The sequence below is a fragment of the Musca autumnalis genome, unplaced genomic scaffold (assembly GCF_047663935.1).
Source record: "Musca autumnalis isolate F117 unplaced genomic scaffold, ASM4766393v1 scaffold_2, whole genome shotgun sequence".
NCBI lineage: Eukaryota > Metazoa > Arthropoda > Insecta > Diptera > Muscidae > Musca > Musca autumnalis.
Genome location: NW_027411755.1, coordinates 156,152,080 through 156,166,897, shown reverse-complemented (window position 1 = coordinate 156,166,897; position 14,818 = coordinate 156,152,080). Strand labels below are relative to the sequence as shown.

The following is a 14,818-nucleotide window of genomic DNA, read 5'->3' as shown; positions in this document are numbered from 1 at the left end:
TCCAAGCTCTAATTCATAATTTTCATTTTCATCGCAGAAGTCCCTTCTTTCATCTATGTGTTCGGTCCTTTCTTCTCCTGTATTAATATGAAAATTTCTTTGAACCTTTGCTGGAATTTGGAATGATCCTGCTGCAGGTCTTTTGTTCGCAGGATTTAAAGGAGGCCTATTGGCGTAGTTTTGTTGTCTTGTTTGCATTGAATGATCTATGTACATAGGTTCCGATCGTTGAAAGGTCTGTTGACTTTTTTGAAAATTGTTTTGGTACCCTATATTCGGTGAAGAATAATTTCTAGGTTGGTATGTGTTTTGAGCATAAAAATTATTTTGATATCCTGGATTTGGTGAAAAATTGTTTCGGTACCCTGGGTTTGGTGAAAAACTATTTTGGTATCCTGGATTTGGTGAGGGATAATTTCGAGGTTGATATGGCATTTGACCATTAAAGGACTGTTGCATTGGTCTTGGAGGAGGTCGTGGAGGTAGTGGTGGTCCTGCAGCTCTACCTATGTGAGCTAACTGTGGGTAAAAATTTGCAAAAGTTCCTACAGTATTTTTTCTTACATTTTCCATCCTCTGAGAATGTCCATATGTCTGGTTCATACGGTAGTTCATATTATCCAGTTTAAGACATATACAGTGGCTCCAAGCGAAAGTCGTACACCTAATGACATTTTTTTAATTGACTTATATCTCCGACACAAAAAAGGATATGAAGAAAGTATTTACGCAGCTTTATAGTGCATTTAGTCGACAATTTAGAAACACGATATAATAAAATAATCAACCCGTTTACATTGTTATAAAATTAAAATATCTAAAATACTAAGAATTTTAGCACCAAGCGAAAGTCGTACAGCAATTTTAAAGACAAAATATTTATTAATATAAATAATCCTTTCGCATATTTCTGGTTTTAGTTGAATTCTGCAATCGATTTAGAATATTTTTGACCAGTTTTGTACAGCTGTAGTGTAAAATATGTCGCCGCTTGTTTCATAAATCTATCATATAAGGATGCCTGGAAGTATAAGCCGTCTGGAGACATTTTCCATTTATAGAACCACTATAGACGATTTATTGTTCATGCTTGGACTACAGTCCAGCCAACCCATGTTATTGAAACAATTCTTTAACACCAGTGGTCGCAAATAATAAGCTTTTATGCTTGAAGTCAGAGTTTTGGCAGAAAGAACAACGCTTACCTTGACCAATACACTATTCGCCAGGTAGTAAGAACTCATTTAAACTTTAAAATCTCATAGTTCGATTCCTAATGACTTCAAAAAAAAAATATAAAACAAAGATTCAAATCTGAAAGATAAGCTCCACACACTCACAGATACACTGATGCGTTATGTTCTATTATTCGTGTATTAGACATGAAGCAATTTGTGGGATTTTTCATAATGTAATGTCAGGTTTCGCACAGAACTTGTTGCATCAATGAAAATTACACTCTTTTAAGAAAATTTATGCATTCATCGCTATTGGTTTGATATTCCAAACATCGCTCTTGGATAAATTTATGTATAGCTTTTTTACGCATTTTTTATCACCAATTGACAAGGTATTTATGTTGTAAAAATTTGACTGCACATTGGAAAAATAAGCTTCCAAATATTTTTCTCAATCGATAAGAGTGTCGGGACACTAAAAATCAACTCATTTGGCACTTAGTGTATTAAACTATACACAAGAAAATATTATTTATTTAATGTTTAAGTTATTTTAAATATTTCATATGTTTTTTTCTGATTAGTAGACATCAAAGTATAGGACAGCTTTACAGTTTCTGCTGAATTGAACAACAAAAAAATGTTTTTGTAAAGTTGAATAAATCATTTTCTCATGTGGTTTCATAAAAATAATTTTTATTTCATTTTTACGCTTCTTTTCCATTTAATCTGATACAAGTTTCCAGAATTGACCTTCTCAATTGTAAAGAAGCACTGATGTTACACTAAATCGATCGTAGGATTTAACAAAAAATAGGAACATGTACTAGAATTAATTATATTAACAAATACTTTGTCTTTATAATTGCTGCACGACTTTCGCTTGGTGCTAAAATTCTTAGTATTTTAACTAATTTAATTTTTCAACAATGTAAACGGGTTGATTATTTTATTATATCGCGTTTCTAAATTGTCGACTAAATGCACTAAAAGGCTGCGTAAATACTTTCTTCATATCCCTTTTTGTGTCGGAGATATGTCAATTAAAAAATTTCATTAGGTGTACGACTTTCGCTTGGAGCCACTGTATGTAGCGCTTGAGGCAATGAAGATAGTTCTCTGACGCTTAGAAGTCTTGGCAGATCCCCTCTTAAACCCCTTATAAATGTATCGAGGGCCTTGTCTCGATAGGCGTAAGTCATGATACAATATACTATTAAAAATTGAAATCCAAGATGGCGGCCGCTACAAAATGGCGGATAACGTAGGTTTTATCAATCCCATCAATATGGGTATCAAATGAAAGGGCTCAACAAGCAGAATACAATATACTATAAAAAATTGAAATCCAAGATGGCGGCCGCTACAAAATGGCGGATAACGTAGGTTTTATCAATCCCATCAATATGGGTATCAAATGAAAGGGCTCAACAAGCAGAATACAATATACCATAAAAAATTGAAATCCAAGATGGCGGCCGCTACAAAATGGCGGATAACGTAGGCTATGAAAATTCTCTACAAGATTAACCTTTGTAATATTTCGTAGAAAGTTCAAATTGGGACAATGCACTGACTGTATCGTCTCCTTATAAAACAGTGTCATGGCTGCAATTTCCCAATTTAAACTAATATATATAAAAACTGGTACAACCTAGGAAAAAGATACGAAAGCCAATCTGGAAGAGAATTCTCACAGCTAGTCCCATTCCGATAGGTTTTCAAGAAAAATCCTGAAGACCTGCGAAAAAAATCTGAGTGATTCATCTGAACTCCTATATCTCAAAAACGATAAAACCTACGAAAATATTATCAAGTCAATCTTGTACAGAATTTTCGTTGCTACAACATTTGTTTTAGTTCCATTTCGATAGGACTTGCGGTTTCCAAGCAAAATCGTGAAAATTAAAAAAAACTAAACATGTGAACTTTGACCGCAATTTATATAAAAATGCCTCCATCGATTTTTTTCTTGTTTCTACATTTTTCTCACCTATGAATATTGCTGTTTCAAAATCCGCGAAAACTTCCCAGGTGTAAGCGGTTTTGGTTAAGGCGCTCCATGTATAACATTGTTTATAAGGTAGCGATACAGTCAATGCATTGAACTTCTATATCTCAATAACGATAAAACCTACGAAATTATCATAAAACGAAATTATCATATCTTGTAGAGAATTTTCATAGCTACAACATTTTCTTTAGTCCTATTTCGATAGGTCTTGCGGTTTCCAAGTAAAATCGTGAAAACCTAAAACAAATCCTAAAAATGTAAACTTGAATCGCGATTTATTTAAAAAGCGCTCCGACGATTTTTTTCTTTTTCGCACCTTCCATTTAAAGTTGCTTCAAGATCACCGTGTATTGTGTTATCTTTTGAAATCCCACAGAGAAGTATGTGTCCTTCGTGTCTTACATAGGAAAATTCCCCCAGAATAAAAAAATACAGTTTTGTTAATGCTGCACTTATTTATAAATTTATTTTAAATTTTACAAACCTCGAAAGGTTAGAAATTGAAATGTTCCTGAGCTCTGTTCTATTTTATGTACTCCAAATATTGTCTAGTCATCTTATTTAGCAGGAGCGAAACCAACACGTTTGTTGGCCATGTCGAAGACGGTATAATATTTACCAATGAAAATGTCACCCAAAATCCAGAAGTTAGCACCACCATTTTCAAAAGCCGAGGAACACAGACCATCCATCTGAATGACATAGTCCTGTCCCTCAAGGGTGAATTGAGAACCACCAATTGTAAAGGTAACAACTGGTAAACTTTCAATGCTGGAGCAATCCAACAAATAGGCATTGTAGTCCTCATTGTAGACGGCGCCAATAGCAGCTTGAATATTTTCATATTGGTCAACAGGAACAGCAATTAGGGAAGTACCAGTATCAGCAACACCTTGACAATTATTGCAAATGTTAACACCATTAACAACACCGGAAGTCATTTCAAATTGCCAATAGCCTTCTTGGGAAACAGGAACATAGGTAAAGTCGCCCGAATAGTGATTGGGATCAACACCTCCCAAAATCAATTCACCACCATTGTTGGAGCTACCATCACGTGTCAAATAGAAGGAGAACAAATTGGCATCCAGCAAACCTTGAGAGTACATATTGTAGAATGGAGGCACCACTTGATCTTGGGCAATGTTTGCGAAGGCCATACCCAAAATGCCATCGAATGGGGCATCGGTAAAGGTATTGCCAGGTTCACTGGTAGCACCAGCGAAAACTTGATTTTCAATAGTTAAACCTTCAACTGTTACGGTATCTTGAAGCAAATAACCAGTCAAGCTGCCAGTGCCGTATACAATGGAAAAGAATTCACCATTGGCTACATAGGTAGATGAGGCCGAAGGATCATAGGTATTATGATTTTGGCATGCAACATCATTATATGAACAGGGAGCCACAGGTACCCATAAATTCGAGGATCCAGTATCAAATAACACCAAAAACTCTTGGGGTGGAGTACCGATTGTAATGCGACCATAGTAGGAATCATCCATATAGTTGATCAAACTCTCCTTGGCAGTATAACTCAGGGTGTTGTATTTGCTTTTGAGTTTCAGTAATTCGTTGGCCTTATTTTTCGGTACCCTCACTTTTTCAATGGGTATACGCACCATTGCGGCCTCCACCACCAGGGCCACAGCTAAGAGGGCAATAACTGATTTCAACATTATTGTTCCGAAAACTTTTTACGATTAAATCGAATAGAAAACTGATTTGTTCCTGCCTAAGTGAATGTATTTTATACGAAAACGTTGCACCCGATAACGGGGCTTTGTTCTTCCAGCGTAATTGTCTATTTTTCTATTCAAAATTATCTATGATCTATTAATGTAAAGTAACTGCACTTGAATGACTGGAACTGCAAATCCAAGGGATTTGAACCCCACATGTGATGGATGTGCCGCTGATAAGAACTTTAGAAAATTCGAAAACACTCATTCAATTAGTAATAATATTTTGTTGTTTTTTATTTAACTTTCCACTCACACTCATATCTAGATAATTATGACGCATACAAGGAAATATCAATCAATGTGTATTTTATTCCGATATAATAATTTCAAGAGGTAAGTTTGTTGGCATTTCGAGTGGCAAGTTTGTTGGCATTTCGAGTGTCAAGTTTGTTGGCTTTATGCAGTTGGGAACGTTTCGTTCCCGAATGCTGATGGCAATCAAAAGTCAAATATGTGGATCAAGATTATTGTATTGTTTAATTTCAGACCATATAATTTCTGGGAACCATTGCTGAGCGCTGCCCATTGTCCGGTTTATATATTGGGTGGCGAAGATTCTTGAATTAGATACAAGAGCGTCTGTTATTCATGGATTGATGGAGCGAGCCTGTAATCCAGCAGATAGTCGGCACCACATGAGCCGAATAATCCATTATCATGTAATGTAAACAAGTAATTTAACAAAATAATGGTTTATTTTATTACACAGAAATGAGTAACTGTGGCACAGCCAAAAAACGAGAGTTATGATTCGATACTCAGAGTAAACAAACAAAACAAGTATGAACGTCGGGGCCGAATTTTTTGTACCGTCCGGTCCGAAATTTTTGGACCAATATTTACAATTTTACGAATTTAGGTTTTGTATCCTCTGACAGCACACATTACCATATTACAGCAATGTCGGTTCGAAAAAATTACAAGAAGTCTTAGAAGACGTAATCCTGGATACATGTATATGGATGGATTTTTCTATCTTCCGGGAAAATAAAACTCCAATTAACAACCGATTCGGTAGAAAAATTTAACTAAATTTCCAAAAAAGTCTTCGGTAGATATTGGAGAAAAACCCGCCTAAATGAGGAAAATCGGGAGTTATTGATCTATGGGGCTATATGAAGACGTAAATTTGTCGGTATAAGACAAATTTCAGGTGGAATGTTTTATGCTGCGAACGAAGACTAAGTACCAAATATCAGTCATTTCGGTGCGATATTGAAGCCACCATAATTAAAATACCAAAATCGAGAAGTACCGTTCTATGGAGGCTATATATATAGAAAGTTTTACACCCCTAAAGACTAAATACCAAATTTGAGCCATAAAAAAACCATTTTCAAAACCTTCAAAATACCGAAAATCGGGAGGTACCGTTCTATGGGGGCTAAATGAAGATGCGAACCGATACCGACAAATTTTAGATGGATAGTTTTTTAGTTTTTTCACCTTGACCAAAATTATGAAATTAAAAAATGTTGTGTAGCGTTACATAAAGCTATTTTAGAAGGGTTTTAGTTGATTTTATATCAATCAATAGAGAGAGTTTACAATATGTTAGATATAACTTTGAACAGAGTATAATAAATTAACAGAGTATAATAAATTAGTTTTTGGATGTTTATAATTGAAATGAACACTATCAGAACACGTTCAGTATAGTCCCCATACTGTCCGTCTGCAGTAGTCGTTTATGATATCATTAATAATAATATTGATTCGCCGGATTTGTTGGCTTTAATTCCATTGTATGTTCCTTCGCGAACTTTACGATTTGTTGATTTATTTAACATTACTTTGCATCGCACAAATTATCGGGCATGTTCTGAGACACACTTCACCTCTCACTTCACACCTCAAGCATTTTGTTCACCGCAAACTCGAACATTTATAAATTTGAATAAAATTAACGTTAACTTTCAAAAAGATATGAAGCCCTGTATTGATTTTAGTATTTCTAAAGACATATTTAAATCCATCATTTACTATGTCTTACCCTATAGTTAATTTTATATAATAATATTAATGTATTCATGAATTCTTATTCTGTAAGGAATTATGTATATTCCATTGACTTAATAAAGGAAATGAAAATTCCGCCTGGTATTTTGAAGTTGTTAACCAAATTCTCCAACAGAATTGACGCAATAATTATAAAATCGTTCAAATGAATATTACCCATGTACGTTTACGTTTTAATGTATCCCAGAATTTTTAACCACAGTAGCTCTTATATGACATTTTCAATTCTATTTCAAAAATTTTCAGTAGATCTTCTTCTTTAAAGTACATATTCATATATCACACATTAACTTCAGTCCCATTAAAACAGTTTTGTATTATTTTTGCCTTATTAAGTTATCAATTGAACACATCTTTATCGCGAGGACTGATTCTGATAAAAAAATCTATCTAAAACCCCTATTAATGTTATTTGTATACCAATAACACTGTGCTACAGTGAATATTTGCAGGAAAATATGAAAAAACCCAAAAAGTTGAAACACAAAAAATGCCATAACGCATTCATTTTTCAACCGATTTCGTTGGTTTTTCCCATTTTGGAAAGCCAACTAAATTTCCTAATGATAACAGTAAATAATTGTACTGTTAGGTGTCGTTTACGCAGCCTAGAGCACAAGGAAAAACATTTTACTGTTTTTAATGCGTTTTTGTCGCACTTAAACCACTATTACTTAGCCATTTGTTAACCGATTTTAAAAATCTATGGCTTGTTCAAAAGGCATTACTCTCCCCTTTATAACGGAAAACAGTGTGTGCAAATCGGTTGTGGAAAAAAGAAGTAATGTCCGTTTAAATTTGAAAATCCAAGAAAGCCCATTTTTCACTACATTTGCCGTTATAAAATCAAAACACGAAGTGATCCAAAAAAAACCAAAGGTATTTTCGACTTCTATGGACTCCCACTAAACCGAATTTGTGCATCAGAAATCCTGCAAAAAAATTTTGTCCACTTTTGTATCACAGTGTAATTAATTGAAATAAATAACTCCAAAAAAAGAATAACTCGAATCCGCGTGTGCAGATTGGACTTGTACCGAACTATTTTAAGAAAATAATATTCTTTTATGTCATGAAAACACCAAAACTTTACTATTTTACCAGACGTGATAGAGTCCATGCAAAACAACTAAAAAAAATCAGAAAATTACATTTATGGTCTGTTCCAGTACTGCAAGAAAATACACATTTTTAGTAGTAAAAATGTGTAGATTCTTGCAGGTTCTGGAACAGGAATTTAGAAAAAAAAAAACAGAAAACATTTTTATCAGGAGGCGGGCAATACCAACTACGACTCATAGACTCCGAATTCTACTCGCAGTACTGTTTGAGACTACGAAATCCACATTAGTTCTCGGCACAATTTTAGCTAAGTCCTGACAAAATAGGTAAGTCGAAAAACTCCATCAACTGATATCTTAATATTTTAATTTTACGATAAGATGTTTATGAACTCGATGACATTTATAGAGATGGACAGTGGGTAAATACCCAATGGGTAAATACCCGGTAAATTGGGTAAATTGGGTAAATTGGGTAAATACCGGGTAAATACCCATTTGTGGGTATTTATTTAAGTATTTACTATATTGAATCGCTAATACAACATCTTAGACCCTATTTCTGGGTTTAGGCTATGAAATCGATTCAAAATGGATAGTTTTACAATACTTTAAACAAGTGGGTAAATACTTGGGTAAATACCCGAGTATTTACCCAAGTGTTGGGTAAAAACTCATTAACTGCCGAACCACTTGACGTAGGCTGACAAAATTTGGCTCAAATCTTACTTATGTCAAGAGAATATATAGCATTGAAAATGGGGTCTCTGGGTCCATGTTTTGATATAGCCACCATATAACCGTACCTCCCGATTTAAGGTATTTTTTGTCTATTTGCCTCATTGTACAATCATAGGGCTGAAATTTGGCATAGTGAGTTCTCAATATGTAGCAAATACCCTTGCAAAAACTTGTCAACATAGGTCCACGTTTTCTAATAGCCCCCATATAAGTGTACCCCGATTTCGAGTATTTACCCAAACTTTGGGTAAAAACTCTTTAACTGCCGAACCACTTGACGTAGGCTGACAAAACTTGGCACAAATCTTTCTTATGTCAAAAGAACTTCTGGTACTGAACATGGGGTCTCTAGTTCCATGTTTTAATATAGCCCCCATATAGCCGTACCTCCCGATTTAAGGTATTTTTCATCTATTAGCCACATTTTACAACCAAATTGGCTGTAAATTAGCACAGTGAGTCCTCAAGGAGTAGAAAATATCTTTGCAAAAATTTGTCAATATAGGTCCACGTTTTCTAATAGCCCCCATGTAAGTGTACCCAGATTTCGGGTATTTACCCAAATTTTGGGTAAAAACTCTTTAACTGCCGAACCACTTGACGTACGCTGACGAAATTTGGCTCAAATCTTACTTATATCAAGAGAATATTTAGTATTGAAAATGGGTTCTCTAGGTCCATGTTTTAATATAGCCCCCATATAGCCGTACCTCCCGATTTAAGGTATTTTTTACCTATTAGCCTCATTGTACAATCATAGTGGCTGAAATTTGGCATAGTGAGTTCTCAATATGTAGAAAATACCCTTGCAAAAACTTGTCAACATAGGTCCACGTTTTCTAATAGCCCCCATATAAGGGTACCCCGATTTCGAGTATTTACCCAATTTTTGGGTAAAAACTCATTAACTGCCAACCCACTTGACGTAGGCTGACAAAATTTGGCTCAAATCTTACTTATGTCAAGAGAATATCTAGCATTGAAAATGGGGTCTCTAGGTCCATCTTTTAATATGGACCTCCACGTTTTCTAATAGCCCCCATATAAGGGTACCCCGATTTCGAGTATTTACCCAATTTTTGGGTAAAAACTCATTAACTGCCAACCCACTTGACGTAGGCTGACAAAATTTGGCTCAAATCTTACTTATGTCAAGAGAATATCTAGCATTGAAAATGGGGTCTCTAGGTCCATCTTTTAATATGGCCTCCATATAGCCGTACCTCCCGATTTAAGGTATTTTTCATCTATTAGCCACATTTTACAACCAAATTGGCTGTAATTTGGCACAGTGAGTCCTCAAGGAGTAGAAAATATCCTTGCAAAAATTTGTCAGTATAGGTCCACGTTTTCTAATAGCCCCCATATAAGGGTACCCCGATTTCAAGTATTTACCCAAATATTGGGTAAAAACTCTTTATCTGCCGAACCATTGGCGTAGGCTCACAAAATTTGGCTAGAAACTTTCTTATATCAATAGTATTAAAAGTATTGAAAATGGAGTCCCTGGATCCACTTTTTGATATAGCCGTACCTCCCGATTTCAGAAACCCATATTGGGGCCACAAGAAAACGTGAACCTACGTCGACAATTTTTTGCAAGGATATTTTATACATATTGGGAACCCACTGTACCAAATTACAGTCAGTATGATTGTAAAATGTGGCTAATAGTTAAAAATACCTTAAATCGGGAGGTATGGCTATACGGGGCCTATATCAAAACATGGACCCAGGGACTCCATTTTCAATACCTTTATTACTATTGATATAAGAAAGTTTTGAGCCAAATTTTGTCAGCCAACGTCAACTGGTTCGACAGTTAATGAGTTTTTACCCAATTTTGGGTAAATACTCGAAAACGGGGTACCCTTATATGGGGGCTACAGGAAAACGTGGACCTATATTGACAAATTTTTGCAAGGATATTTTCTACTCCTTGAGGACTCACTGTGTCAAATTACAGCCAATTTGGTTGTAAAATGTGGCTAATAGATGAAAAATACCTTAAATCGGGAGGTACAGCTATATGGGGGCTATATCAAAACATGGACCCAGAGACCCCATGTTCAGTACCAGAAGTTCTTTTGACATAAGTAAGATTTATGTCAAATTTTGTTAGCCTACGTCAAGTGGTTCGGCAGTTAAAGAGTTTTTACCCATAATTTGGGTAAATACTCGAAATCGGGGTACCCTTATATTTGGGCTATTAGAAAACGTGGACCTATGTTGACAAGTTTTTGCAAGGGTATTTTCTACATATTGAGAACTCACTATGCCAAATTTCAGCCACTATGATTGTACAATGAGGCTAATAGGTAAAAAATACCTTAAATCGGGAGGTACGGCTATATGGGGGCTATATTAAAACATGGACCTAGAGAACCCATTTTCAATACTAAATATTCTCTTGATATAAGTAAGATTTGAGCCAAATTTCGTCAGCGTACGTCAAGTGGTTCGGCAGTTAAAGAGTTTTTACCCAAAATTTGGGTAAACTTAACTTAGTTCTTTTAGTAGAGTAACTATATAAAATGCATGTTTATGTTATTTTATGTATGTACATATGTTATGAAATTTAAAAAGGGTTTAAAATACAAATGGTAACTAAAACTCCTTTTTTCATCTTATTTCCAATAATATTTACAACTTTTGATAAAATAAACATTAACTTAAGTTGAGTTCATTGTCTAGAAATACATTTTGCTCCATATATTCGTCCGAATAGTCTTCCTCGTTCTCATATATATTTTCAAAGTTCTCTGATGGTATTGTTTCAAGAACATTCTCGCAGCAGAGTAAGTCTTGAACTTCTGGGGGTAAAGATAATCTTTTATTTTGATGAACACATGCATTTAAACGTAGAGATGAAATGTGGGGATCGGATGTATCCAGAGATCTAGTAAAAACATCGAAAAGGTTATCTGTTCTACTAGTTTTACGAGCATGGTTTAATCTATCACATTTATATATTTTATTTCGAGACTCAGCTGCGTCTTCACCGAAATAACCAACTGGCAGTTCTGTGTTTTGTAGTATTTGTTTTCCATAAACAAGCACCTTATGAACTGTAGGAGTCAGTGGCATCCAGGGGAATAGACTTTGGTAATAACTCCCCGTTTCAAAGCAGTATTTTTCGAATTTATCACGATCTACTGGAAATTGACATGACAGACATATCAAACTTATTTTCAGGCGAAATATGACCTCAACGTCCACCCCCACTATTTCTGAAAATTTCTTATATTCGGAAAATGCTCTGCGAGCTGTGTTGCCGTCGTTTGAAGTGCCATAACCTCCTGTTTTGGGAATATCAACGCGGAGACTAAGTTCTCTCCAAAATTTGTCTTGGATATTCTTCTTTCTTATGTCTGATTTAGACTATGCTGGATTTAGCAAATCCAATGGATTTAAGTTGTCATTTTCATACAACATATGTCAAATAAAGCCAGATAATTGCTAAATCCAGCGTAGTCTAAATGAACTTTTAGCTTTACAGCCTCCTTATCTTCAGTCGATCGAATTTGCCATTTCTTTGTCTCCAATTTATACCCCAAGTGAAGAACAAATTCAAAAAAACGGATCCAGCAATGTAAAGGACTGATTCCATATTTTAAGTGTCCCTCAATGGGATGAAACTTTGCACTATTGTAGTCCGTAATCATAAGGAAATCGGTTTGTGTTGAGTGACATATTGGACATTTTTGGTTAGATTGTGTATCTGTTAAAAAATTTAACACTTTACCGTCTATTATTGTTAAAAACATTTTAAATTTTATTTCGATTATATGTCCTTGTCCGACTGCCCGCCGTAAATTTTGTAACTCCTGAATTTCAGCATCCAAACCTGCAGCCTCACGTTTTATAACATCCTTAGTTTCCGCCGTGAACTCTAATTTCAATGGTCGGCAAAATCTTGTGGACTGTGGGGAACGATTATTCTAAATAAGTGTTCCAGAGTCGGTTAAGAATCTTAAAGGTATTACAGTTGTTGCCAGAAGACTCGAATCAGCATTATATGAAGTATATGGGTCATGAAAAGGCTGTTTATATTGTGACTGACCTGAGCTACTCTCAAACCCGTAACTAAATATCATTTCTGCTGAATGGTGACTTCCCGGAATAGTGTTAATTACGTCACTTTGCAATTCTGCAATTCTTGTTGCCGTATGGTTTAACAACATTTGCATTGGCACTTTTGCACATTTATCATCCACAAAAATTGCATCTGGTCTACATTTACTTTTTATAGCCAATATATTTTTATATGGGGGGAAATATTGCAATTTCTCTGGCAACTTTCATATCGAATGGCACAGTATTGTTTTTTCGAAAAATTATTCTCAAGCAGAAATGATAATGCCTCTTCATCCGACATTGCAACTGTTTTTTTATCACTAGTTGCACAGATCTTTCTGATTGTTGACGGTCTTGTTGGACTTCAAATTGCTTCTTTAAGCACTGCTGACAAATCAACCTGGCCTTTTTTTCTAGCTGAAGTCGATGCCGCTTGAACTAGTAAATTGGTGTCATTTTGATTGGACATACTTAACTTTGTGGCATGCCTTCTCTTGCTGCAGAACGGGATAGGTGGTCGTCCACTTGATTATTTGCATTTATTTATTTCCGTGGCAGGACGATTGATTTGTGGTTCCGCCGATTTAAAATTCATTTGCAAATTTTATTTTGTGTCCAACTTGAGCCAATAAGAAAATTTTTTTCGAAAATAACTCAACTTTCTGTGGCACTTTTTCCAATTTCTACACAGTTAACTATTAACTACCCGACTTCTTTCGACTAAATATTTATTGTAATTTTCGAAAAGGTCTCTGGATTCAATTTTATTTTTGAAAAATCCAAAAAAATCTCTTTATTTGTGTCCTCTTTTTTTTTGTTCTAGCCAAAAATCAAAAATTTCTGAATTTGGTAAACTAATGTAATCTGTAAAAAAAATTAATATCTCGTAAAGAGCACAAAAGAGCATCGTGTCCTTTTAAACTTATTAACTACGGACTTAAAAGTAATTTCGATTTTTTTGTAGAGGTGTCACTTGTTAACAAAATTATTTACGACTAGAGCAAAATTTGAAATAACGAAATTAATAAAAAGTTAATAAGCTTTAAGAAGACATTAATAACATATTATTTGCATATTATTTTTATTCGATATTTTTTGTAAATTGAAAATGCACACTACCATCTTTATTATCCATATTTTACTTCGAAAAATTTTATTTATTTTTTGCGACACTTTTAAAAAAGAAACTATGAAAAAATACTGCACACGTGGCTTTGAAATCAACTGAGTAACCAAACGTAAGTTTGACAGCGGAATCTATAACGGTATATAAACATTTCTAAAAATAAAACTTTGTTGTCGTTGTTTTAGAGTGTTTACTTTTATATGACAACGAAAAAAAAAAACAATAAAAGGAAATGTCAAAAAATTGACTTTTGGCCAAAGAATTCGTATGTGAAACCTTAGTGCGATGGTAGGCGTTGCGAATAAATGATTATGTTGAGCTCATAAATTTGACTTCAATAAGAGCGCAAAAGTTTTTCACTTTTGTGGAGAAGATGCCTGAAAGTATGGTCCATTTTGGAAGTGGACCTAATTTTGGAAGTCATTTTATAGCTTTTGAACCGTTATGTCAGGAAGCATGGACTTACCCACGAAAAATAGAATATCGCTGTAAACAAGACCGCAAGCAGTAGCATTGGTCAAAATGTCCAATGTATTCTCGAACAGCTCTTATATTGTACTTATTTTAAAATTTTGTTAGGGAGGTATCCGAAGATGTTGTCGCATATAGACCCTCTTGGATGTTCAAAGTTTCTGTTAAATCGGAAATTTAAATTGGAGGTACCTGAAGAAGTGAACCGATATAATCCATAGTAGTCTTGTAGGAAAAAAGAGTGGACCGATATGACTTAAAGTTTGGTTGATCATGCGCTCGAGCCAGACAGACGAACGTACTGGGCTAAATCGACGCCAAATTATTTGAAGCGCCTTTGTCGAAACACAGGCCGAAATTGCAGGTGATTTTAATACCATTTAACC

The 14,818-nt window shown here is 34.8% G+C and overlaps 1 protein-coding gene across 1 annotated transcript; it reads right to left on the bottom strand.

Moving 5' to 3' along the window:
• Nucleotides 1-3,627: 3,627 nt before the first annotated feature.
• LOC141394774 (lysosomal aspartic protease-like) lies at nucleotides 3,628-5,009 on the bottom strand. The gene has a single exon (XM_073969655.1). It carries the CDS (start codon nucleotides 4,869-4,871, stop codon nucleotides 3,750-3,752), a length of 1,122 nt encoding a protein of 373 aa, XP_073825756.1. The 5' UTR covers nucleotides 4,872-5,009; the 3' UTR covers nucleotides 3,628-3,749.
• Nucleotides 5,010-14,818: the final 9,809 nt, after the last annotated feature.